At 49.1% G+C, this 25,847-nt stretch overlaps 3 protein-coding genes across 4 annotated transcripts; 1 reads left to right on the forward strand and 2 right to left on the reverse strand.

The window, feature by feature from the left end:
• Nucleotides 1-15: 15 nt before the first annotated feature.
• TNFAIP1 (TNF alpha induced protein 1) lies at nt 16-9,932 on the reverse strand. 2 transcript variants are annotated; one of them, XR_003791903.1, is made up of 8 exons: nt 9,809-9,912; nt 6,481-6,794; nt 5,689-5,858; nt 5,168-5,257; nt 5,033-5,085; nt 4,024-4,219; nt 2,505-2,878; nt 16-1,679 (listed from the first exon to the last, which is right to left on the reverse strand). XR_003791903.1 is itself a non-coding variant. In XM_029211479.1 (7 exons), exons 2-7 carry the CDS (start codon nt 6,683-6,685, stop codon nt 2,642-2,644), a joined length of 951 nt encoding a protein of 316 aa, XP_029067312.1. In that variant the 5' UTR covers nt 6,686-6,794; nt 9,809-9,932; the 3' UTR covers nt 1,834-2,641. The 2 variants fall into 2 exon arrangements, 1 of the variants encoding a protein (XP_029067312.1); XM_029211479.1 differs by lacking the exon at nt 16-1,679 and having other exon boundaries at nt 1,834-2,878; nt 9,809-9,932.
• On the forward strand, nt 9,064-16,151 carry IFT20 (intraflagellar transport 20). Its single transcript, XM_029211481.1, is given in 8 exon segments — nt 9,064-9,434; nt 10,120-10,298; nt 13,081-13,291; nt 13,294-13,321; nt 13,481-13,609; nt 14,775-14,860; nt 15,466-15,569; nt 16,032-16,151. Coding segments are annotated over 6 exon segments (480 nt in total). The 5' UTR covers nt 9,064-9,434; nt 10,120-10,298; nt 13,081-13,240; the 3' UTR covers nt 16,114-16,151.
• A 529-nt stretch (nt 16,152-16,680) lies between these two features.
• On the reverse strand, nt 16,681-24,544 carry TMEM97 (transmembrane protein 97). The gene is made up of 3 exons (XM_029211480.1): nt 24,337-24,544; nt 18,842-18,986; nt 16,681-17,921 (listed from the first exon to the last, which is right to left on the reverse strand). Exons 1-3 carry the CDS (start codon nt 24,463-24,465, stop codon nt 17,662-17,664), a joined length of 534 nt encoding a protein of 177 aa, XP_029067313.1. The 5' UTR covers nt 24,466-24,544; the 3' UTR covers nt 16,681-17,661.
• Between the last annotated feature and the right edge of the window lie 1,303 nt (nt 24,545-25,847).

Genomic DNA, 25,847 nt, shown 5'->3' on the forward strand with positions numbered 1-25,847 from the left:
CCTCCACCAGGGGGAGCCTGGGTTGCAGGGCAACGGAGTGCAATGGGGCATAGGACCCAGTGAGAACGTAAGGTCAGGTGGCGAACAGAAATACAATGATGATGTCCACAGCAGCGAGCTGACCAAGCTATACTCACTGTAGGCACAGCTCTGTGCCACTGAAGTGTAACACAATTTTATTAGAAATCAGCGTTTTTCCCTCACCTATGTCGAGCAACAAAGAATTGTAGTTACATGATAAAGGAGTTCTGTCATGTCAGGACCTGTGCCATCCTTTAAGCAGAACTTGGTCAGGTAACAGAGTGATTAGAACCTAATCCTGGTCCATGTAGTTAACAGCAGGCTTCCAGTTTTCTCAGAAACTGACAAGAAGGTTTGACCTTCATCCACACTTTTTGTTTACATTCCCCTGGGCTGCTCAGAGTTGAAAAATTCACACAGCCAAGAGCTGCTTTCTAAGTGGGGCTGGGAAACTCAAAGAAAATACCCCAAACCCTTACACCACAGTCTGATCTTAAAAGCTAAGATTACTTCAGTGAGTTCAATGTTAGTATTCAATATTTAAAGACCAAAGAGATATTTTCAGTTGGACAACATAAGTGCCCAGAGTTCCAGAAAGACTACTCACCACTGAGACAGCTGAGGATCTGAATGTCAAAGCAGTAAAGAGAGGCTACAGGGGCTGGGGAGGTCAAAGGACAAGCATTAAAATGCCTCAGTGGGGAGCTGGGACTTTGAGTATTAAAGGGCTTCAGGAAGGCAGCTGAGGAAACAGACCAGGGCCCTCAAGCAGAAGCATTCCAGTCGCTGTGGGAAAGCCACAAAGCCAAAGCCAGAATCCGGTCAAAGAAATGGATTTGTCTTCATCTTGTTACTCCAGTGAAGGCTGGAAGAACCGTTTGTAGCTGATCACCAAGGTGCCTCACCTGGAAGTCTTTATACATTCAAGACAGCGACAAGTGAAAAATGCTTAATTAAAGTCACCTTTCCCCTGCCCCACCATGTCATTTCAGGTCCTTGTGAGTGTCTGCTAACCCTGGCCTGTCATTTGCCCATAGGCTCATGGGGTCAGCCGTGAAGAGCCACCTAGCTATAGTAAGAGTAAAGAGACATGAACTTGGCAAGCTATGTCCCTTCCTGACTGAGTGGGTACTGCTAAGTGCTATGCTGTTTTGTTAGGCTGGCTGAACAGCTCCCTCACTGGCGGCATTCTTTTGGAAAAGAATTCGGATAAGCAGCCTCCTAAGGGCCAAGCCAAACAGAAGGGAATGAATACCAAAGCCCTGAAGAGGAACTTGCACCCTTGCCCAAGAGCCAGTGCTTGCATCTCCACAGCCAAGTACCCAACAAGAAAAATGAAGAAACCTTTCAAGGCTCTCAGGCTACTCACATTATCCTGTGTTCAGGGACTCACCGCTGGGCAGAACCACCATTCCCCAGCCAGGACACAAAACCAATAGCATGGATGCACGGCAGGGAGATGTATGGCCAAGCACAGCGCCTCTGCACAGGGCCTCCAGGAACGTGGGGCTCTGCGCTTGCTGTCCTCAGCTGATGGCAGGCAGGTGTGGTGCCCACGGGCTCCGCAGCCTTCCTGCTGCAGCTCATGCTCCTGGCTGCAAGCAGCTCCCAGCCCCCGTGATGGCTCTTTGGGTTTAGAGTAAGTGAGGACAGCATGCCTTGGAGCCAAGGGCAAGAGAATCAAAGACAGCAATCATGTAAGACTCTAGAAGTCAGTACGTGACCCTAAGATGTAGGGGCAAAGTATCCTTTCTTACAGGGGTGTTATTAGGACCACAGGTCCTAACTCACACATCCTTACCCCCTCAGTGCTCTCTGGGCCAGCTGCTTGGCCAGTTTGGCAAAGCCAAAGATGGTCAGTTTTTTTTTATTGCTTCTTTCCCCTCCCTCAGATTGATTCTACAGGGAAAAGGGGGTTAGGATCAGAGAAGGATGACGTGGGTCAGGGCAGAATACAAATCTCCTGAATAAAAGTACAAAGTGCTTTACAGAAACAGATCCCAAAGGCATCAAAAGGGCCGAGGGTTCTGTTTTACCCAGGGTCTTGGAACCCTGGAGCAGAAATACCCAGTCTCCTCATTATTAGACTTAAAACTAGTCATTTCCTAGATTATTTTTTAAAAACCAAACTCATTAAGCCTGTGCTTAAACACCTTAGGAAAAAAGAAGCCCCACCTTCGGTAAGAAATTGGGCCTCCACAGCACCAGAAGCCACCTTCCCCACAGAGTGAACCCATTCCCCATGGACCTCCCCTGAGGCCTAAAGTAGCCCTTCAGCAGAGCAAAGGGGTGCTCAGCGAAGGGCCAAGGGGAATGCTCTTGGCAGGGGGGTGGGCAGGTCAGTCCATTCAGCCCAGGGGCAGCAGCGGCTCCCTGTGGCAGAAAGGGAGATGCTGAGCAAAGGGGCTGGGACTCAGTCATCCTGAAGTGCTCAGGGAGCTAGGAAAAGAAACGCAGTCCCTCCCCTGCTCAGGCCCTCTGACCTCCCAGGCAGGGCCTGTCATGCCTCTGGGTGCTGGAGCAGAGACCCAAGCCAGCAGCAGCGTGGGGTGGCCAATGGGGCGGGGTTCCACGCGAGAGGAGACAGGGTATCTCGTGCCCTGACTCCGGGAGGGTCTTGTCAGTCGCGATGGGCAGGCTGGTGGCCGAGCTGCCGGTCGTCATAAGTGCTATAGCGCTTGACGTGGATGCGGCGGACACGGTCCCGCAGTTCAAAGGTTTCCTCGTCTTCACTGGGGGACGCCTGGCTGCGGTTCCGGCTTGTGGCCTCCAATAGGGAGTTGTCAGGGACTCGGGGGGTCTCGTAGAGTAGAACGTTGAGTGTCTCCTCATAGATTCGGGCCTCTGGGAACTCCACCTGGGGCAAGGGGGACGAGAGGACCGAATGAGGTTTTACCCCAAAGAGGGAGCAGCATGTCAGGGCCCCTGGCCCTGTGCTGACTCCATAAGGCCTCCAGAACTCACTCAAGAGACATGACTTTCTATCTCAAGAGGGAGGGCGGGGGTCTTCTTCTGAAGGAGGCGTGAGGAGACGGACTCTACGGACACAGAGACGCGGAACACTAGCACCCTCCCCCTGCCTCACCCAATCCCAGACCAATGGACTAGTGTGTGTAGAGGTTATGGCCTTGGCTCTGTGGTCAGGCCTAGGTACAAATACAGCTCCCCCACTTATTAGCTGTGGGGCCTTGGACTTAACCTTGCTGTGCCTCAGTTTCCACATGTTAACATCTACCTCAGTGAGTTGTTGTGAACATTACATGAAAGATGCAAAATGCTTAGCAGAGAGCCTGACGCACAGTAAATGAAAAATAAAAGCTTGGCTGCTGTGAGGCCTTCACGTGCACACAGCTCTCCCCGAGATGAGCTGCCCTTCCACCCCAGCAATGCTCTGCTGTCTCCAAAACACACTGGCGGCAGCGTGCGGGTGCACAGCTGTTCTCCAGGGAGGCACCATCTGCTTGCAGCCGGGGCAAAGAGAGTTAGCTATCTCCTATCAGATCCCTTACATGTGCCTGGCATTGCGTTGTCACTGCAGAGGCTAAGCTGACTGACCAGAAGCACCCAACCAGCGGGGGCCAGAGGAGATCTGAACAGCTATTTCTACTGCCCTGCACTGCTTCTCCAAAGAACTGTCTCATTTTCATAACAGCTCTGTTAAATTCACACTCTCATTCTCAGATTTCTGATGAGGAAACTGAGGCCCAGATGGTTTACATGGCTTATCCAAAGTCAGAAAACTGATAAATGGTGGGACCAGAATTCAGATCTGACTTGGGCCAACTCCAAAGACCCGGTCCTTCCCATGGCACCAGGCTGTTCCCTGCTGGTCAACAGCCCTGCCTCTCAGCTGACCAAAGCAGAGTTCTATACCATTCCCTAAACCCCACGCATTGGCTTTTGTCCTTGAGCAGCACCATCACAGCAAGTTTGGGAAAGACAGCAAAATGTATGCCCGGTGGCAAAAGGTTCAGCCCCACTCACGCGGCAGAAGCCCCATACCTTGGTCTGCTTCTTCTCGGTGGCATACACGATGGACGTGCAGCACACCTCTGCCAGCTTCCGACCCTGCCCGTAGAAGGACCAGCAGCAGATCTCGTCGCCGATGACATCCTTGATGAAGAGCACACGGCCGTTGAAGCGCAGGGAGAGCTTGTCGAACAGCTCGATGTTTTTCAGCAGGTGGTCATCGGAGTTGCTGAAAAACCAGTGAGGGCCCGGGGGCCTGGGAGTGAGGGAGGTCCCAGCACAGGGGCGGGTGCTGGCCGGGATCTCTCCTCCCCTCCGCTGTCGTGCTCATGAAAGGAGGAAGAGTCAAGATGCCAGAGGGACAGCGAGAGAAAGGGTCATGGGGCCCTCTTCGGGTTTGGGGGCCTGTGAGGAAAAGGAGGTGAGTTGGTTTTAAGTTAAAGCAGAGAGGACTGAGGGAGGGAGGTCTCCTCTTACCAGGCTGGAAGGAAGGAGGCTCGCTGCCATCTCAGCAGGAGGACCCCTTCCCTGGCTGTGGGGTGTGACGCTGGCAATATGTCTGCCCACGGGGAGTCCCTGAGAGGGTTTGGGTCTCCGAGCCTGCAGCCTCCTGCATATACTTAACTATGGCCTGTTGAGAGGCCACTGGGGGACAAGGGGGACACTGGCCCAGCTATGAAGAGCGAGGGCTGCCTGAGGAGGAGTCCCAGCCCCTTGGCTTCCCAGCCTTCCTCCAGCCCATAGAGAATGCAGGGAAAACACCTGGCCCGCTGCCTGACATGACACACATTAAGAGGCTGTTACATGTTCAGTCCCATCTACATCCCAGCCAGGGCCCCGCATTGAGTTCCAAATGCCTTGGCTCTGATTTCCCTCCTACTATGTTCTCTTCCCGAGACCCAGACTCATGCCAACTGTGCCAGGCGTGCAGGTGGCCTCCCTTGGGTCTGCTGCCCGATTTCTGTCTGCTCAGCCCTCCCCGCTGCTTCTGTGGCCCTTCCCTGGGCAGTGCACCCCACCCCTCATCAGGTGCCCCCCCTACCTGGTGTAGGAATACTTGTTGTTGCTTCTGTTGTATAGCAGCTTCACCACGGGCTGTGAGGGAAGAGAGCATGAAGGCCAACGGCCCGACACCCCCAGCCCGCGGCCCTCGGCGATCCCTCGGAGGTCCCAGTACCTTGGTGGAGGATTCGATGAGCCTCTCCTCTTCCTTCAGGGATGTGATGACGGGGACGTTGCACACAGGCTGGTAGGAGTCCTTCTTGTCCTGGGTGACACACAGCCAAGAATCTTTTTTTGAGATCTTCTGTTTGCCAGGCTTAGCCAGGCTTTCCCCAGGAGCCGTCAGAGCCCCTCTGCCATGGCCACCCCCTACTTGTTGAGGAGGCATCAGATAGAGACAGGAGGCCCCTGGCAATAGAACTGCCAGCTGGCAAGCAGACCCCCATTCCCAGAAGCCTAAAATCCAGATATCCAGGCAGATAAACTAGAAGCACGGTCTACTCACACCACCTGAGTCCGTCACCTTAAAAAACGACCGGCTGCCAGCTTGCTTGGCCTGGGCAACAGCTGGTGTGTCTAACTAGGTTTGGACTCATCAATCGTACTGACACGTGGCCTTCCAGGAACTGGACCCTACCTCCCTGAAGGAGGGGGCCCATCCCGACCTCATCAACCCGGCCGACTCTGCCTCCGTACCTGCAGGGCAGTCTGGCACATGTTCACCAGCCCCTGAATGAGGTAATATTTTGCTTCAGCCATCAGTTCCTTGATTTCTTGCCGGTTTTGAGGGAGGATGATGGTGTCATCTCGGAGGTAATTCAAAATGGTGCCAAAGTGCTTTCCACATCGGTCTATGAGGATCCAGCCTAGGGATTCAGACAGGCCCCAGAGGGTTACTGTTTGCCTCCAGGTACCTCAGAGCAGGTAGCAGGCAAAGGCCACCTGACGAGCCTGGTGGCAGGTGATAAGGGGCACAGAGCCCACAGCACTGGGTAACGGGAGTGGGAACAGAACCTCCAGCTGTTAAGTCCATGGTTGCTTTTCACCCCTCCTCCCTGAAGCCAAGAACTGGCACATACCGTGGGAGACACAGGCCCTCCAGGCTCTGCGGAGGCCCACAGAGTTTGTCTAAGCTCAGGAGTGCTCAGGCCCACCTCCCGGCAACACAGAAACACCTGGCCCTGCTTGCCTTTGGCCCGCTGCCCAGGCACTATGGCAATGGCTCTTTTGAGAATCTAGTCCTATGTGAATATTTTAAAAGTATGGATCTTCTCCCTGGAAAATATGTAAATACACAACATTCTATGTATAACTTCAAAGAATTCTGAAGCTCTACTAAGAGCTCCAGGTGAAGGAGTCCTGCACTAGGTGAACAGGAAAAATGAATCTAGATTCCAGATCTGCCAGGCTTGAGCCACGCCCTGAAATCACTTCCTCAGGAACTTCTCCTTCCTTCCCCACCCCACCCAACAAGCCCCAGCACCTCACCTTCTTTGTCGGTCAGCACCTCCATGCGCCCACTGAACATGGCCTTGAGCATGGTGTCATGCCGGGTTAGCGCCCGCACGGTGGTGTAGTACAGGGAACCACCCACATTGAGCTGGACGTATTTGTTGCCCAAGCCTCCTCCCTTGAAGCCGCTTAGCTTGGGCTTGGCCCCTGACGCTGGGCACAGACAGGTATCCCCCGACATCTCCCGCTGCAGGTAGATCACCACACGGCAGGAGGTTGGCTTGGAAGGCCCCGCCGTGGTGGGTCACGAGTGAGTGGCCAGTGGAGGCCAGAGCCTCATACTTTCAGCGCTGTGAGCAGGAGATGGGAGAGAAGACAGGAGTCAGCAGAGGAGAGCCCTCAGCCAGGAGGCAACAGGAAGAGAAACACTGACCATCCAGTCATTCTCTCCTTATGAGCCCAAGTCTCCCTGGCGAGGCTAAAGCCCTAGGCAATGGCAAAAAAGACATTCCTGCTGTTCTTCATGGTACCAGGAACCAGGTCTGGGAGCACAGTCTCCCAGAACCCGATGCTGGTCACCTCATCAGTCTCCCTGAGACTTGGCCCAGCTCTGGGTGGCAAGGAGGCCAAGTAAACTCTTGGAGCTAATCAAAGACAGCTCCAGGAACAGACTGGGCAGAGCAGAAGTCCTCACCCTGGGGATCCACCAGTCAGATTCCAGTTGTTTTCTTCCCAGTGTTCCCAGGATCCTAGATTTCCGGCCAAACCTACTGGGAATCCAGCCAGCCTAGGAGTTTCCCAGGAGTCTGAGGGACAGGATGCACTTCCTTTCTAACGATTCTAGGCTCAGGAGCAGCCTGCACCAGTGCTTCCTTTGAGCACCACCCAGAGTCTGGTTTCAGAAAGGCAAGTAACAGCAGCTTCAGGAGAACACGGATTGAGCCAGGCTGGAGTAAGCCAGCCAGTATTCCTGGCAGAGGTTACCCTAGCTCCAGCCAAGGTTTCCTGACCTTCACCTTTTTTGGCATCAGCCCTGTCCCAAGTTCCTGAAATTGTCACCATTTTTCAGGATAGAACAACTACAGGATGGCTATTTTTGCTTCTTTTTCCTGAGAACAGGTCCAGCCTTATCTCCTTCTCTCTTCCTGCCCAACAAGAATGGGGAGAAAGGGCCAAAAAAGACCAGATGATAAATTTAAAAACAATTAGGTGATTTGGAAACTGAAACACTGACGGGAGTTCACAGGAGGGGGAAGCAAGCAAAGCAGAGGAGGGCAAAGCCAGATCACCTCTTATGATCTAATTCTATATGTGTTTTGGCTTTCTAAAGAATCACTAAAATTCATTCACTGAACGAAAACAAAAAGCAAACATTCTTTGCATGTTTATTATGTTCCAGGTACTATTCTAGGCATTTAATATATATCAGCTCATTTAATTCATTTGGCAATAAAACAATATTGAGTACCTACCAAGTTAAGCAGGAGGGATAAAGAGATGAAAAGATATTGTCCTTGACTTCAAGGAGTTCAAAGAAGCATGATAATGTCAGTTAACAAGAAAAAAAACAATAAGCGTTAGCATTTATCATGCCCCTGCTTTGTGCCAGGTACTGGGGATACAGAAGAGAACAAACAAGTCAGCCTCGTGGAGCTTACATTCTAGTGGGAAGACAACAAACAAGAAAATGAATAAATAAGCAGGCAATTCCAGAAGGTGAGAAATGTAATAATAAAGATAACAAAACAGAGAGTGACTAGGAAGAGGTACTATTTTAGATGGAGAGCCAGGGAAAGCCTCTTTGGGAAGGTGACTTTCCAGCTGAGCTCTAAGAGCATTCCAGACAGATGGAAGAGTAAGTGCAAAGTTCCTCAGTCAGACACAAATTTTAGGAACAGAAATAAGGCCAAGATGGCTGGTGCATAGAAAGAAGGGGGAAGTTGGCTGGATGTAAACTCAGGGAAGGCAGGGGCCGGATCATATTGAAGAGTTTGGACTTTATACTAATTGCAATGGGAATCGATTGTAGGGTTTAGAGCAGGGGAGTGATATGATCTGAGATCACTCTGGCTACTGTGAAGAGAATGGACCGCAAGGGTGCAAGAGACCAAGTGGGAAGACTGGAGGAAGCAGTAGTCTAGGTAAGAGATAATAAAGGCTTGGACTGCAGTGCTGGTAATGAAATTAAAAAAAAGTGAAATGACCTCATTTCATCATCACAGCTTGCAGAAGTTTACCTCGTTATCTCTTTTAAGTGTAACCCAGAAGTGCACTGGTTTTCCCACGTTTACTGCCCCACTCTCCAAACAGTGCTTAGCACAGTGCTATGCACATTTAAAAGTATTTGTCAGTTTGTTAGACTGAAATTGTCCCCGAAAAGATTTAGGTAGGTCCCTGGGAGGAATGTCCGAGGAAGGCCCAGGGCAGGTGCTGTATGAAATATTGAATTCCTTTGGTGGCTTGTCATGTACGGGTGAGATGAGCCCCCACCGGCAGATTGCTCAATCAGTAAGTAAACTTGAATAGTGTGAGGTCACCTAACCTTCCTCTGCCCACCCCAAAGGAATAAATCCACTCCTTAACAGGTTTTAACAAATTCCCTATGTATTTTGTGTCTAGCCCAATTTCCCCAGGATCAGAGAAAAGGAGCTCACTAAAGGCTAGGCAGCTGCCAACAGAGGAAGACAAATCCAAGCTAATCTATTCTTTTCCAACAAAGCAATTGCTTTGAGCCCCTGGATGACGTCAGCTCAGATTCCACCGGCTCAGATTCCGCCCAGGCCAATGGGTTCCAGGAATCCTGTGGCAGGTGACGCCCCAGAAAGTAACTCCGGTGAGAATGAAGTTTCCACTGAGAGCCTCAATGCTCTTCCTTCCGGACTTTGTGTGTGGATATTTGGGGATGCTAGGGGCGTATCCGTGTCACACTCGGCGAAGCGAATGGCAACCCAAGACGAATAAAGGACAAACAACCACGGCGGTGTTACAAGGTGGGGTCCTAAGGAAAGAAGGTCCCAGAAATTCGTCATACTGGGGATGGCGAGGGGAGGAGCCGATCTTGGTTAGAAAGGGCGGATCTAGCAGAAACCCAAGGTGTAAATCTTGTGCTTTATCCAAAGGGTCTGGGGAAATTCATCGAGATCCAACCTCTCCGTGGCCTTTGTAGAGTCTTCCCCAGCCCGTACCCCTCCCTACTATCGAGAAACCGAGACCGGTTCTGACACCCACCCCCAGGGCAGGATTTCAGCTCTCCACCTCCCTTCGCCGTCCCACGCCTTTTCCCCAGGACTGGGAGGGACTCTCTTTGCTCAGCCCAGGACCCGTCCATCCCTTCCCCTAGGGCATGGGCCGGCTCGGCTCTCACCCTCCCAGGTGGCGCCTCTCCTCTCAGCTGGGCTGCAAGTCGACACCGTGCCGCCCCTAGACTGTGGCCGCCTGCCCTCCAGCAATCCCGGGCCTTAAACTCCCGTCCTCTACCCGCGGACTCCGCCCCAAGCCAGCGGGAGCCTGAGACTATAAGGCGGGGCAGGCCCAGCACCCAATCAGGGCGGAGGGAGGAGCCCCTGAGAGAATCCCGCGGTGAGCGCACAGCTACTTCCGGCAGCCTTTCCGGCGCAAAGGCCTCTGGGTCTTGTAGGCAGCCATCTCTCCTCTCAGGCCTCTGTTTCCCAGCAGGCTCTGCGGGTGTACGGGCTTACGATGTCGGGAAGTGATGTTAGGCGTAAACAGGTCCTGTAGCCGTGGCCGCTGCTGAGGCTGGCGAGCAGGGCGCCGGCTGCCACTGACCGGAGAGAGAAGCTGCCTGCCGACGTCAGCCTGGGTCGCAGCCGCCGCCGCCGCGGTGGGGTAAACAGGTAAGCCATGAACCTCGGGTCGGGGGACGTGGGCGGGCTTGGGGCGAGATGAGCCTGACAGGCCCGCGGCCCGAGGAAAAGCCTTCCCAGGGTGAAAGAAACGTGGGAATTCCGCCCGGCTCTGGGAGCGGTTTTACCCCCGGCTAGGGCCTGGAGCTTTACGCGCTGATGTTCGCAACCATTTTAGGAGGAAACTGAGGCTCAGATAATTTCAAGGAGTTTACGTAGTGAAGACAGCCAGCTCCATCACCCAGGTCTTCCTAATTTTCCCCACACCCCACGGATGGAGCCTGCTCGTAGCGCCCAGCGTGGGTCCGGAAGAGCCCGGGGGGCCAGGGGGTGGAGAGCGCGTTACCACCCTGATCTTCAGGGAGCTCAGTCCGGCTCTTGTGCCCGGTGCTCCTCAGGTGCGCGTGTGGTGGTAGTTGGGAGAGAATGCCGTAGTCGGCTGTGAACCCTCTGCCTACACTTCCTCTTCGGTCTGACCCATCTCATTCAACTATATGCCAGCTGGCTCCGGCCAGATACACGGGAACCTTGCCTGACTCTCCTTCACTCCTCCTCAAACCCCTGCATTCAATCATCCTTTACTAAGTCCTATCACCTCGACTTACAAAACATCTCAAATCGGTACACTTTTCTTCCGCTCCAAGCCTTGGTTACTGAAACAGCTTGCTCTGTTTGTTGTCACAGTCATTCATGCCACAGACATTTGCTGAGTGCCAGTTCTGTGCAGGCACCGTGCCAAATGCTCGGGTAACAGTGGTGAACAAGATAGTTGCAGCTCCATCCTCTTATTCCCTCCAACCCATTCTCCATCCTGGGTGAGAGTGATCTCTCTAAAAGGCATATCTGACTATGCCACTCTGCTGGCTGCCCATTAATTACCCTTATGAGAAAATCCAGGCTCATCGCTGCAGCTTTCAGAGCCCTCCGCCACCCAGCCCTAGCCTCCCCACCTCGCCTCATCCCGTTTCTCTCTTCCCCTTGCTCAGTGTTTCTACCACGCTAGCCTTTTGGCTCTTGGAACACGTCAAATTTCTCACAGCCTCAGCATCTTCACACATGCTTTTCCTTCTGCCTGGAATACCTCCTCCCCCTTTAACTTGAAAAACTTCTGGACACCCTTTAGGTCTCAGCGTGTCACTTTTTCAGAAGACTTTTGTTCACAAATGTTTTTTGTAATTTTGTTTACATATGAATTATGTCCTCCTGCTACGGCTTCACGTAGCACCATGTGCTTTTCTTCATACTGTTATCACAATTCATGATTATCTTTTTACTGTCTGTCCAGAGGTCAGAAGCTAAAGCATTTTCTTCACTTCTCTATCCCCAGAGCAGGGACTCAGTAGATGTTTGTGAATAAATGCAAGCTCTCAGGGAAGAGAGTGGAAGTTGAAGCAGATCTTTGTGCACTCAGGTTACTTGAAGCAGTTGTTCTAATTAATCAGCTGGTAGGTGTTAAATGCTTAGACTATATGTGTAAATAGAACAAATAGGAAGACAGATCTTTTTTAAAAGCCCAATTATAAGGGAGCTCTGGATGATTAAAATGTTTCAAAATGAAGATGCTTACTTGAATGGGCTCCAGTGAGGCCAAAGGCTCTGGACCACGGTCATACACAGCCAAACATACATTAGTTGGCCCACACAGTGTTGGATGTTTTTTTTTTTTTCCTTGCTTAAAAGTTTTGAATTAGATACTCTCCTTTAAAAATCAGATTTCATATATTAATCTGGATTTCTGGTCCTCTTGAAAATCAGTTCTTGGAAGAATGGAGCTTAATTCTTTTTAACCATTGCTCTTCCTATGGCACACCTACCCCGGGAAGTCACTCGCAGAATCACCCCATTCAGAACAGAACTTCTCTAAGGAAGCTGGAAGGGAAACAGGTGAGGCTGGGGGAGGTGGGAGGGAAGGGCTGGCGCAGGGCCATGTTGTGGTAGCCTTTGGAACACCTGGGGTGTGGGAATTGGTATAGCAGCCAATGGCTAGACCTCAGTAGCATTGCCTCCCTTTTTAGACAGGGTATATGCTCTCTTATTTTTATTTTTATTTTATTTTATTTTGTGTGTGTGTTTAAGCCAGAACGAGGGTGAGTTTTCAGTGTTTCCTTCCCAGAGTTGAGGCATCCTTTGGACCAGGAATGCAAGGTGGCCTGGGAAGGGAGAAGTTATCTCTGCTGGTTCTCTTGTCTACGGAAAAAAAAAAAAAAGCCAAACTCCTTAGCTTAGCAGGGTGTTTCTGATCTGGCTCCATCCGACCTTTCCGGCTCCATCCTCTGTCTTTTCATCTTCTAGGCAGGATAGCCCCTTCCAGTGGCTTCATGCTCTTGTCCAGGCTGTTTTCTCTGCTTGGAATGCCTTTCCTTGGCCTCCTTATCGGTATGTTCTTGATGATATTTCACTTCTTTTTGTGTTTTCTGCTAGAAAGAGACTGACCCCTTTGGGTCCCAGTTCAGGCAGCTGTGCCTGTGGCATACATTTTGGGTAATATTCTTACACCTGGCTTCTTATTTTTTTAACCTTAATTTTTAATTCACTCAGATTTTCTTTTACTTGTCTTTTATGTTGTTCCTGTACTATATTTGAAAAGCTCTTTTATGTCTTTTTGGGTACATAGCTGTGGTTAAATAAATATGCTTATGGCTCACAACTTAGTTCACATGTCACTTCCTCACCCCAAGTTAACTGTTCTATTCTCCTCCACGCTTTAGTGATATTTCTGTAAAAGCACTTAACACAGTATTATTTTTCAGTGTACATGTCTGTCTTCCTCCAGCTAAACTCTGTGCTCCTCCAGGGCGGGCACCATGTTGTACTCATCTTTACCCCCAGCATCTAGCAGTGTTGGCATGTAGTAGGCCCTCAAGAAATGTGTGTTGAATGAACGATGCCTGTGACAAGCAACTGGAGTTTATTCTTTCCTGACCCTTGCTCCTATGACACACCTCTTCCTGGCTGACACTGTTACCCCTTCAGAGCAGGACTGCTCTTCTCTAGGGAAGCTGGAAAGGAAACAGGTGAGGCTCAGAGAGGCAGAGGCAGAGGGAAGGGGGAGCCTTTGGAACGTCTGGGTTTTTGGCATTGGTGTCCGGGGCCAGGAGCGGGGCTGGGCTGGAAGCAGGCATTTCCTTGAGTGGCTGGGAAGTGATCGGGGATTGGGGCTGGTTTCTTTACAGCCATGGCCAAGGACATCCTGGGTGAAGCAGGGCTGCACTTTGATGAGCTGAACAAGCTGCGGGTGTTGGACCCAGAGGTTACCCAGCAGACCATAGAGCTAAAGGAAGAGTGCAAGGACTTTGTGGACAGTGAGTGTCATCTGGGGAGACATGGTGCCACTCAGCTTTGTGCCCCGCCCCCACCCCCGGACTGCAGCTTTTGGCCCTGCCACAGTGGAGCTGCTGGCTCCCAGAAGGTTGAGCCTGGCCTTCATGAATTCCCATGTGCCACCCACCTTGTCTACCTGCCTTCTTGTGTAGTCCCAGAGCACCAATCGAAACAAACACTGCAATGGAGAGAGGAGGGTATTTGTTTAGATATGCCATCTCAGGAACCTTAAACTTCAGAACTATGGCTTGGGGGTGGGAAGTGGAGCTATGATTTGATTTCTTGGGAGAAATAGTGTTCTCAGTGCCCGGCTTGCCTTTATTGATCGATTGATTGATTGCCATGCCTCAGGGCATGGCCATAAGTAGATAAATAGTTCCCTGACCAGGGACCAAACCCATGCCCCCTGCAGTGGAAGTGCAGAGTCCTAACCACTGGACTGCCAGGGAAGTCCCTGACTTGCCATTATTTGGAGTGAAAATTTCTAGAGGCAGTTCAAAAGACTCATTTTTTTTAGCTAGAGATACCCGGGATGCCTCCTGTCCCAGCAGCCAAGCAAACCCAGTAGCAGTGAATACAGAGCAGATCTAGCTAGAGCAGGGATTTCTGAGCTTTTGGACATCTGTAGGCTGTGGAGAGAGCTTGACTGGTGAAAGGCAGCGTGGGTTCTCTCACCAGTCTTCTGATTGCTGTGTGCATGTCGTCCTACCCTCTGGGCCTTAGTTTACTCCTCAGTAACATGGGGTTCCACTACACCCAAGGACATTGAAAAAAGCAAATGCGAGATTAAGTCCTTAAATGCTTTGAGCTTTTTATTAGCTCAGGTCATAGGTGGAAAGCCTCTACCCCACCATTAACTGAAATCTAGTGTCTTATCTGAGGCTTGTCTAGAGGCAGTGTTCACGTCTTGAGGCGGTTCTTTCATGAACACAGCCCTTTGTGCCTCAAGATCCAAATATGCCCCAGTCCAGCTCTGGGCACCTGGCCACCCTTCTCTAGGTTCAGACCAAGGGTGTCAGACACCAAACGTTTTCTGACACAAATTAGAAGGCGCAGTTAGCCCCGCCCTCTTGCTGCAAGGGAACGCTGAGGGAGAGTGGTGATGCTGAGAAAATAAAACATTTTGTTTTGTTCTTTCCCCAAAAGAAATTGGCCAGTTTCAGAAAATAGTTGGTGGTTTAATTGAGCTTGTTGACCAACTTGCAAAAGAAGCAGAAAATGAGAAGATGAAGGTAAGATCAGCATGAGTTTTGTCTAAATCTTGGCCTGGTTCACTAGCCTCTCATCCTTCTGCCCTCTTGACTTATTTGGGGGTCGGGGGGTAGGGGAAGGTGGGCGGGGATTCTTTAATTAGAACAAGATTTTAAATAAGAATACCCATGCAAATATTGAATGATTATGTTGTACACCTGAAATAATTCCTGGTCCAGTTAACCTACTATTGAACTCTGATATGCCAGTGTACTTTCAGTCATTGTTTCCTTTAATCTTCACGTCATCACTGAGATAGGTGTTTACCCTCATTTTATAAATGAAAAAATGAAGGCGTGCAGAGTGTAGATGACTTGGCAAAGGACACAAATGGCACACCAAATGGGCCACCGTGTGCCAGGCTCTGGGGACACTCCTAGGTCTGCGTCAGAGCTGCAGTTCCGTTCTCACCAGGCACTTTGGGATCGTGAGGTTAATTAAGCCTTTCTGACTGACTCCTAAAGCTCTGAGGCTCAACTTTCCCCACGCTGCGCCCCACCCTCCACCGGCCCCAGGCAGCGTCCCTTCCCCACTTGAGGACTTTAATGAAGCCATGGCTTTCTTTGGCAGTATCGTGTTTTTCTAGGCCATTGGTGCTCGGAACTTGCTCAAATCTATAGCAAAACAGAGAGAAGCCCAACAGCAGCAACTCCAGGCACTAATAGCTGAAAAGAAAATGCAGCTTGAAAGGTAAGAAGTTCTGACATAAAGCAAGTTCTTTACTGAACTGCAGTTCTATTTTTCCTTTTCGAATGGTCACCTCTTGTTCTTATTCTTCATCATCGTTCTCCCAGGAATAGTGTCTTAACTTGTCATCCTGATTAAAATAAAAATAAAATTACATTTCATGGGAAAAAAATGTCACTATCAGACAGCCTCTAGTAGTTTGAGAGCACGAACACTCAGGTAGTGAGTGTCCAGAGTTGGCTGGCTCTCTGAAAGGAAGACTCGCAGGGCTGGAGACTTCTTATGGGTGGCCCTAGGTAGGGCTTTGCCTCTTATGTTTTCTCTCTTTCTTGCCCTCACTAACTTCATTTTGAACTCACACCGTTTCTTGGAATCATCTAAATCACTTAACATTCTTCTCTAGAAGAATTAAGTCCATGGTTTATTTCATCCATTTTGAGGGCTTCTAACAATTTTGTTTTTCAGGTATCGGGTTGAATACGAAGCTCTGTGTAAAGTAGAAGCAGAACAAAATGAATTTATTGACCAATTTATTTTTCAGAAATGAACTGAAAATTTCATTTTCTAGCAGGAGGGCAAAAAAAAGAAAAAAACCCCACAACCCCCAAAACAAAAAAACCTCTGTACCAATCCAGTGACTTGACTAATGACCCAAGTGTGTTGTGTGAGATGGTGTGTGAGGAATGCAGCATCTCTGAAGGCAATAAAACAAATCTGGGGGAGCTTGTTTCAGACGTCAGTGCCTATCTGCAGGCGAACACCCAGTGGCCATTGTGGTCCAGGTTCTCACCTCTTGCATTCTCAGTCTGAACTGAGCGGCCTATAAACTTTTTTTGTAAATTCACAAAGCTTTGGAAGGAAAAGCAATAAATTATTATTTTCAAATGGCTTGATCTACCTCTTTTCCTGGTGCCCTTGAAATGTACATTTAACCCTTTGTAAGAGAACCCTGGACTCTCTAGCCCCTGGTCCACAAAACAAACCAGGCAGTGGTCAGCAGCTACCTTTATTTTGACCAGACACAAGAGTCAGACGATAATCCCAACAATCAGACCATGAGGGCTTGTAAGCAAAACAGGCAAAAAGGGGGAACTAACCAGAACCAGCATCTATCATTTTCCATGTGTGTTCACAAGTTTTTTTGTTTTTGTTTTTGAGTTGGCCTCGAGTATGAATTTAGAGAAAGCTAGCAGAATACCAAGTACTAACGTGAAGAGACCCTATATGCACACGCTGGACCTGTCATGCGCAGCTCCCCACCACCCGTTGCCTTTGACTGGGAATGAGACAGGAAGGAATTATTAAACTATTCGGTAGGACGAAGTTATCCAGTAGGAGGGACACCTCCAGCGCAGGTTTGAGACAACAGATGTCAAAGGAACTTATGTTAGGTGGTCTGTAAAAAGTAATAGAAGACTGAGGCTTGGAAAGAGGATAAACAAGGAGACTTTAAAAAATCTCTTCTCCTGGGACAACCTGTTTAAGACAGAAACAATACACCTTCCAATTTGACCCATTTCTGACTGAAGGTCATGCCAAGGTTGAACGTTTAAGGAAAACTAAGTTTAACCCTCTTACAGAATAGCTCACCCCCACCTAGGTGTGGGGACAAGAAAACAGTTTTTAATGAACATCACAGAGGCACAGCTTCAAGCTTAAAAATGGCCTGAGACACCCCAGTGACACGCTGTAGAGTCATGAGTCAAAGGGTTAGTCACATGTATACTGTGGATCAAATGACTCATGAACATGCCAAGTAGGCCATGTTGCTTGGAAGTTTATCTGGTGTCTGGTCTGGTCCTGCCTTTAGTAATCCTACAATGGCACTTGGGCACACAGTGAGGCCTTTGGCACCACTTCCCTATAACCTAGCCCACACCCCTCTGCTCATCCTCAGGTGATCGGTCTGTTTATGCCAGTGCCCTTGGAAGATGAGGGCTTGATGTGCCTCCTGCCAGTGCCTTGGCCTTGTGTGTTGCTGCTGGTGTGTTTCAAATACTACTGAAAACATGGGTTCTGAGCATTTTCCTGGTACTGGGTCCAACAGGAAACTGCCCTGTGGTCACCTCTCCCCTGGACCCGGGGTGATTTTTCCTCATTTTTTCTTTCTTTTCTCCTCAGGCTTGTAGTAGGGGTTGTGCAACATGAAAAGCAGAAGTATAAGAGGGATGAGAAAGTAGGGCATGTAGAGAGATATAAGGAGTAGTCGTTCGTGGAAAGTCTTAGGTCCTTGTCCTCTGAAACAACTGGCTTTGGAGAAATCCTCGAGTAGAAATGTGGAGAGGATTGGAATCAGAGTTGTCATCGTTTGAACCGAGTAGATGATTGCAGGGGTGCGGATCCACCTGCAGCCTCCTGAGGTCATCGAGGAGAGAAAGAGATAAGGGTTAGATCTGCTCATGGCTCCAGGTATGTCCACAGCATCCTCCACCCTGTCTCTGCCTGCTCCCTTCAGCTGAATCATTCTAGCTCCTTTTGCACCAAGTGGAAACTGGATGTGATATAATAATGCCCAAGGTGCAAACTTACGTGACAGCTGGAGCCCTAGCCACTGACTGCCAAAGAACACTGGGTGGTGTCAGAATTAATTCAGAAAAACTCTAGGGCAGTTAAATTGCCATTACTAGTTAAACCAGGTTGGTCTAAAATGCAGCTGGGGAAAGGGGAGGAGGCGGGGGCAGCCCTGTCAGCAACATCTCTTTGCTAAGTAATTATATATAGGTGAGAGGGATCAAGAGATTCTGCTAAGAGATGGCTTGGGGGTTCCAGTGGGAGAGAAGCTGTACAAGCTTAGTTACCATGAACACTGGTATGGCCACCTTCTTTTTAAAGGCATTCGTCATGGGGACACTGTAAGAATAATTTTTATATGAGAAGTTAAGCCATTTAGAGATTAGCTTAATGCTACTTCTTAAAAGGCAGTATGATACTACCCAAAGCAGAAAAGTAAAAGCACCAACAAAAAAGAAATTCTGTTGGGGGAGTGGGGGGGGGAGGGACGATAGGAACAAGTTCAAACTTGAAAGTAGCCTCAGGTTTCATGTGTGTGAGAGATTTCCAGTTGACTGAGGCAGTCCTGCAGCCCAGCTGACCACAGACACTAGCCTGAGCCACATTAATGTCCCTATACAAGATCTATCCTGGCCGTTCCCACCAATCCTATATCACCCTTATACAGCCTCCAGGGACCACTCCCCTCTCCCTTGGTAAAACTTTCCCAAAAGATTTCTGGGACCTGGTTTCAGAGCAAAAATGGGATTTCCCCATTTACTAACCTTTGAAGAAGGCATATATTGCGACAGGAAAGAAAGGCAGCTGAAACACAAGCTCGCAAAACAGGAAGGACTTAAACCACACCGGGGGGTTCTGTAGCAGGGGGTCTTTGAACTCCTCAGTATACCACTGCCGCAGGTTTCTCAGCTGGGAAAAGATGAGGATCACAATGAATACAGCTACCTGGCAGGACAGGCTTCAGCAGCTCCAACCCGCTGGCAGAGCCTCTCACTACCCAGCTCCCTTGGCAGCAGACGGCACACCCAGCTGGCTTTTGTGGTGCAGCCTAGATGGTCATTTAATAAAAACTCACTAGCTCTAACTCAAATGTTACCTTCTCCCAGCAGCTTTTCTCAGCTCTTCCAGCCCGTGTGCTACCCAGCATGTCTGTGATAACACATGTCTAGGTGAGGTGTGGATACTGTCAGGAGCAACAGTATGTGGCACTTAGTAGGCTCTCAGCTGAACGCACAAACGTGAAGTATCTGCCAACAATAGCCTTCTTTATAAAGAAATGATGTGAAAACCATCTTGACGTTTGTCCTTTCAAAATAGCAACTGCACAGCAAGCTCCAAGGGCCAGATTGCCTCAAATACAGAAATAAGTTTCCTTGTCTTTTTTTGGGGGGTGAGGTGCGGGGGGAAGTGTAAGGGAGGTAAATCTAACATCTGCGAAGTTGCAATTTTAGACAATCTAACTTATCCCCAAATCTCAAGTTCCTTGTCATTCTTTACCCCCCTAATTCTAAAGTTTTTTTCTGTTTTAGGAGATCAGTAGTATATTTGCAGAGGAACAGACTCTGCCTCACTCTGGAGAGTGAGTGGTCTCGGTTCTAGCTTGGGCCCCACCTTCGTGATGACACTGTCAAATCAAAAGATGCAGATCCATGTAGATGAGGCTGCAGGCAGGGGAAGGAAGCAGGAGGGTTTGAGGCTGCCCATTTTGTGCTCTTTTAAGAGCCCAAAGCCTAGGGCTCTCCACACTACGTAGACTACTGAAGGTCTGTCACATTTCACATTTAACCTCCTGGAGATGGCATCTTGATATTATGATAAATCAAGACAGCTTCCAAGATAAGCATTTGGCTTACAATGGAAAATCCAAAGATATTTTCCCTGTTAATTTTTAATCTAAAGATAAAGGCTCACTATTGTGAAATAGAGGCCTCTGTGCTGCAAGTGAGCTTTAAGCAAACATCCAGAAACAAACATTCTGTTAGCATAATATTAATTACAAAAAGGCCTTATCTAGGTAATCAATTTATTGACCAAGTGATCTTGAATTTGTATTTGACTTGAAATTTAAATTCACAGCAATATCCTTAGCTTCCTTCTAAGCACTTTTCAGGATGGTAATGTGGTAGAAAATATTCATAGATATTCACTGCACCTCTCCTGGGCTCTATTTTCTCATCTGTAAAACAAGCAACTTGGACTAAATTTTTTAAGATCCTTCTTTGCTTTCTAGATTTACTTAAAAAAAAAATTGGAAGGATGTATTTTGAAAGATTTATTGCAGAATTTAAAAGGCATTCTGGTTCATTTGGGCTTCCCTGGTGGCACAGTGGTTAAGAATCTGCCTGCCAATGCAGGGGACATGGGTTTGATCCCTGGTCCGGGAAGATCCCACATGCCGCGGAGCAGCTAAGCCCGTGCACCACAACTACTGAGCCTGCACTCTAGAGCCTGCGAGCCACAACTACTGAGCCGGCATGCCACAATTGAAGCCCACACGCCTAGAGCCTGTGCTCTGCAACAAGAGAAGCCACTGCAATGAGAAGCCCGCGCACCGCAACGAAGAGTAGCCCCGGCTTGCTGCAGCTAGAGAAAGCCCACACGCAGCAACAAAGACCCAATGCAGCCAAAAACAAATTTTTTTTTTAAAAAAAGGCATTCTGGTTCATTTGAACTTCACTTTCTATTTAATTCGTATACATTCAGATCCACCTATTTCATAAATCCAGGCAGATTTGTACAACACTGTACAAATCTGTAATTGTACAACACTGTAATTTCTAAGGGCTGCAGGATGATAACAGCAAAATTTAAAACACAGTTGACCCTTGAACAACACGGGTTTGAACTGTGCAGGTCTGCATATATGCAGATTTTTTTCAACAGTAAATACTACAGTACTACACGGTCAGTTGGTGGCTGGTTGAATTTGAAGATAGGAACGTGGGTATGGAGGGCTGACTATAAACTGTACGTGGATTTTCGACTGTGGAGGGTCAACACCCTTAACCCCCAAGCAGAGTGATGAGCATGGTACCCAGGGGCTGAGTGCCTGGCTCTGAGTACTGGCTCTGGGCAAAGCACTTAATCTCACTAAACTTGTTTCCCAGTTATAGTACCTACCTCGCTGTTGGTAAGATAAAAAGAGTTAATACTTACAGTCATTAGAACAATGGCTAGCACACAGTAAATGTTAAGATTACTTAACTGAATGTAATACATATTTGGAGAAGTTCAATTTAATCCTGTTAAAATCTCAGCATGCAACTGGTCATGAATAATTATTAGGTAAGACCCCCAAAAATAAAACTGTTTCCATTTATAACTGACTCACATTTGACTCAACTGATCATTGTTACCCATTAAAATAGTCACCTGGCCTACGCACATGGATTTCTAGACCGAAGTTGCTACTGAACTCCTCTTAGTTGCTCCTCTTAGAATGAGCGCACAAACTTTCAGCGTCTAGATGCTCACTTGTTTTCCCGTATTTTAACAGAAGCAAGGCTACCCAGCTGCACGTGATACTACGAAATGCTTCCCATCCTCTCCATGTTCTAATCCAAACTAAATTCTTATTGTTTCACAGTAAGAGTTTTTCAAAGTGTTGATCTGATTCAAACCAAGAAAGATATTTGCAAATTTTAGCCTAACCATTATGTGATCTCCACAAGCTTTTTAGTTCTGGAGAAATTCCTTCTATTTAGGGAGGAAAAACACAACAGATGTTAAAATTTGGCATTTTTCAAAGAGAATGTGAAAATAACTCAGGGCTTTTATTATTTCCCCATACAGAAGCAACAAAACCATCATTGCCCACCCCAAAGCAACAAGAGTGAATACAGACGCAGGCCTTCCAAGCTGGGTGGCCCCTGTGTTACTAAGGTCTTTAAACAGTATCATAGACACACACACACACACACACACACACACACACACACACACACACACAGAGTTTCTGGTCAGATCCTGCCTATGTTGGCCCTTGACCTTTTACAACAAGTCAACTTAAAAAAATAAAGCTGAAAAAGATAAAAAAAAAGAAAAAAAAAAAATCTGAGAAAACTACCAAATCAAATATATAAGTTTAAATGGGGTCTTTATGATTTTGGAAACATTTTAATTGTATTTTGTGAGTGGAGAGCAAGAACTTGTGGGAATGGCACATTCACAAAAGATAGGAAAACCAACAGCTGTTAAGTCTGGAACAGTTGGCTACCTGGAGTAACATAACTGCTATGTATGTATGTATGTATGTATTTATTTTGCCTGTGCTGGGTCTTAGTTGCAGCACTCGGGATTTTCGTTGCGGCAGGCGTGTGGGATCTAGTTCCCTGACCAGGGATCGAACTGGGCCCCCCAAATTGGGAGTGCAGAGACTTACCCACTGGACCACCAGGGAAGTCCTATGACTGCCTAGTATTAAAGGGACTCATAACATCAGAGACTGTGAACAGGCAGCCTGCTTGAGTTCTGTTGGCCACACAGACTTTGCACAGACATGGCTCTCCTTTCTTCAAGGCAACTAATGGCTAATGCGGAGCTGAGACGACCTGTTTAGAAGGATCATGTACCACCTGGGCCTGTGTCGTAGGCTGAATAATGGATCCCAAAGACATCCACATCTTAATCCCTGGAACCTATGAATGTAACCCTATTTGGCAAAAGTGACTTTGCAGATGTGATTAAGTTAAGGATTTGGAGATGGGAAGACTATCCTGGTTATCTGGTGGGCCCTAAATGTAATTACAAGTGTCCTTATAAAAGTTGGGCAGAGGGAGATTGGACTAAAGAAGAAAAGGCAGCAAAGTGATGGACCGAAGCAGAGATTGATGTGATGTGGCCACAAGCCAAGAACACCCACAGCCACCAGAAACTGGAAGAGGCAAGGAACAGATCTGCCACTAGGACCTTCAGAAGGAACGAGGCCTACAAGACTCATTTCAAACTTCTGACCTCCAGAACTGAAAGATAATAAATTCGTGTTGTTTTAAATCACTATATTTTTGTAATTCGTTACAGAAGCAATAGGAAACTAATACATCTTGTATGTTTGAGCTTGTGATTTAACTCATCTCTCTCCTACTTGACAGTTGAAGCTACAGAGCCCTGACTTGCCCAAGGAACTCAAGAAGTTCTTGGAAGAACCAAGTCCCCAGACAATGCTCTTGCCACACACAACCTACACTTTTTCCAGGAAAAGGTAGGTCAGAGGTCTTCCCATTTATGCTTGGAGCTAGGAACAAACCAGACTACGGAGTGGGGGTTTATTGTTGAGCAGTGGCTCTTAACCTTTTGGGGAGGGTCAGACCCCTGGAAAAGTTGATGGAAGCTACGGAAAACAAGGCACACACAATTTTGCATACCCCATTAGGGGTTCATGGACCTCAGGTTAAGAACCCCTGCTCTGCAGAGGAAAAGCATTTAAAGAGAAACAGAGGTAAAATCAAATCTTTACTAGACACGTCAGGCTTGCCTGTAGTTCTGCAGACAGATTGGAGAAGTGTAGAACTGAGGACTGGAATTCCGTGATAGAAGGTTATAGGGTCCAGACATGAAAATAAAACTCAATAAATAAAAAGCATTTAAAGCAAAAGTTAAAGTTTGGGGTAAAGAATGCTCTCCAACAACCAGGAAATGGGGCTTTCGCCTCCGTTTCTACTCAGGTGATCATTCTTGCTCAAACCCAATAAAAGAGGCCGATTTGAAAAGGTGTCGTTTACTTCTGAGCTTTTGAAGTTGCTGGATCCTAATCTTGAAATCAGGACGCTCTGCGAATGTCCCTTAGAGGGGTCTAATACTACTTGCGTTATTTCTTTGGGATTAGTCGGTATTTTTAAAGCTCTCCCAAGAAACACAACTTGAAAACAAATCCAATATATGGCCATAATTTAGACACTGGTTCATCCAGGCTACTTCCCTCAAATACTGACAACTTACCAGAGCTGGGGTGTGGGAGTCTTAAACCCAGGGAAGAACTGTCTTTAAAAGGAGCAAGGTGTTTGGCCCCAGGAGCCTTGGGGAAGCGGCTGGGAAGGACAAAGAAAACCCCGAGGAAGAAGTCGAGTTGAAGGGTAAGGAGGGCCCGGAGCGCCGGCGGGACCCAAGGAAAGCAGGAGGGAACCCTGAGTGGGCGAGGCGGGGCGCCAGGCCGGAGGAGGGGAGATCACGGGGACGCCGGGGCAATCGCTACGCCGAGGGGCGCCAACCTCGGCGACCGGCGGCTAGGACAGACGGCGCCCAGGACAGACGGCGCCCTCACCTCCACGGGGTAGAGATCGCGCGGAAGCACCGCCTGCAGGTCCACGAGCAGGGTGATGGGGATGTGGGAGAGGAAGTAGAGGCCCAGCAGCCACTCCAGGCCGCGCCGGGCGCCCAGAGGCCCCATCATCAGTCGGTTGGCAGAGCAGGAGCCTAGCTAGACTACGCTGGAGGGAACGCGACGTGAGAACAGGCCCGCAATCGCGCCATCCCAGGAGCCCGCGCCCCGCCCCGCCCCGCCCCGCCTCGAGGGCGACGAAGGCTGCTCCCATTGGCTGAGAAGCCGCGCGCGGGCCGGGAGCGTCCGCCGAGGAGGCCAGCGGACCGTTTCCATTGGCCGTGGGGAGCACCGCGTGACTTGGGGGCGGGGCTGCTCGGCTGCCGCGTGGGGCCGCTCCGGGCGCGGGGCTTGCACAGCCAGACGTCCTTCCTGTCGCAGGGCCTTCCGGCCTTCTCTCCGCGATCGCGTGTCATCCGTGGCCCTTTCGCTCATTACTCTTACGTTCCTTCGCTCCATCCATTCAGTGCTTGCTGGGAGGCTCCTGTGTGCCCGGCCGTGGGCGCTATGGAGATGGAGCGCCCAGTGCAGTGGGGTGTCACTCATCAGGGCCGGCCGGACAGTGCGTGGTGGTCCGGGCCGTGGCGGCAGTCACGGGCCGTGGGAACAGCGGGCAAGATCCCTGTCCCTCCGGAGTTAGGGTCCCTGAAGCCTTCTGAAGGATGTGTAGGAGGCAGCCAGCCTCAATTAAGAAAGAAGCACGGGGATATTGTAGGAGGTAAAATTGATAATTCGTGGTGATTGGCTGTGGAGAATGAGGGAGGCTCAGTGGTTCATTTTCTGCAAATATTGATCTTTAGTTATATGCTGGGTGCAGGTCTGCCCTGGGACAGGATGGGTGGGGCTGCCATTCACTGAGAAGAGTGAGGTAGAGGAGAAGTGAGTTGAAGAGAAGATAATTTGGTTCTGGCCATGTTGTCACTGAGCGGTAGCCTCTGTGGCATCTGAGTGGAAAAGTCTAGCAGGCAGTTGGCCGAACATGTCTGAAGATGTAGATTTGTGAGGCATCAGCGTTTGATGGGAGTTGAAGTTTTGAGAGCAGAAGGCCTGTGAGAGATCTTAGGCGACCTGCAACCTTAGGGGTCATGGGACGAGGGGGCTGAGATACAGGTAGACAGCAGGAGTGTGATGTCTCAGAGGCACCGGCAAGGAGGGAGGGTCAGCTGTGTCAGAGCAACACCTGTGACCTTGTGGGAACAGCTGTGGCTGGTGGAGGCAGGAGCCTGATGACAGCAGGGCAAGGAGTAAGGAGATGGGGAAATCGAGGCAGGGAGCTAGACATCTGATTATGAAGGGGAAGAGAGATGGGGCAGTGGGTGGAGGGGGATGTGCTCAAGAGAGGCTTATTTATGTACTTTTCAGATGAGAGAGACCGGAGTACTTTCATTTGTTTAGATGCTGCTTGAAGTTTCTCGGTCCGGGGAAAGGTCGTCCATGTAGGAGGATGAGAGCAG

This window comes from Monodon monoceros, unplaced genomic scaffold (genome assembly GCF_005190385.1).
Source record: "Monodon monoceros isolate NGI ecotype Baffin Bay Population unplaced genomic scaffold, NGI_Narwhal_1 Super_Scaffold_9, whole genome shotgun sequence".
Classification (NCBI taxonomy): domain Eukaryota; kingdom Metazoa; phylum Chordata; class Mammalia; order Artiodactyla; family Monodontidae; genus Monodon; species Monodon monoceros.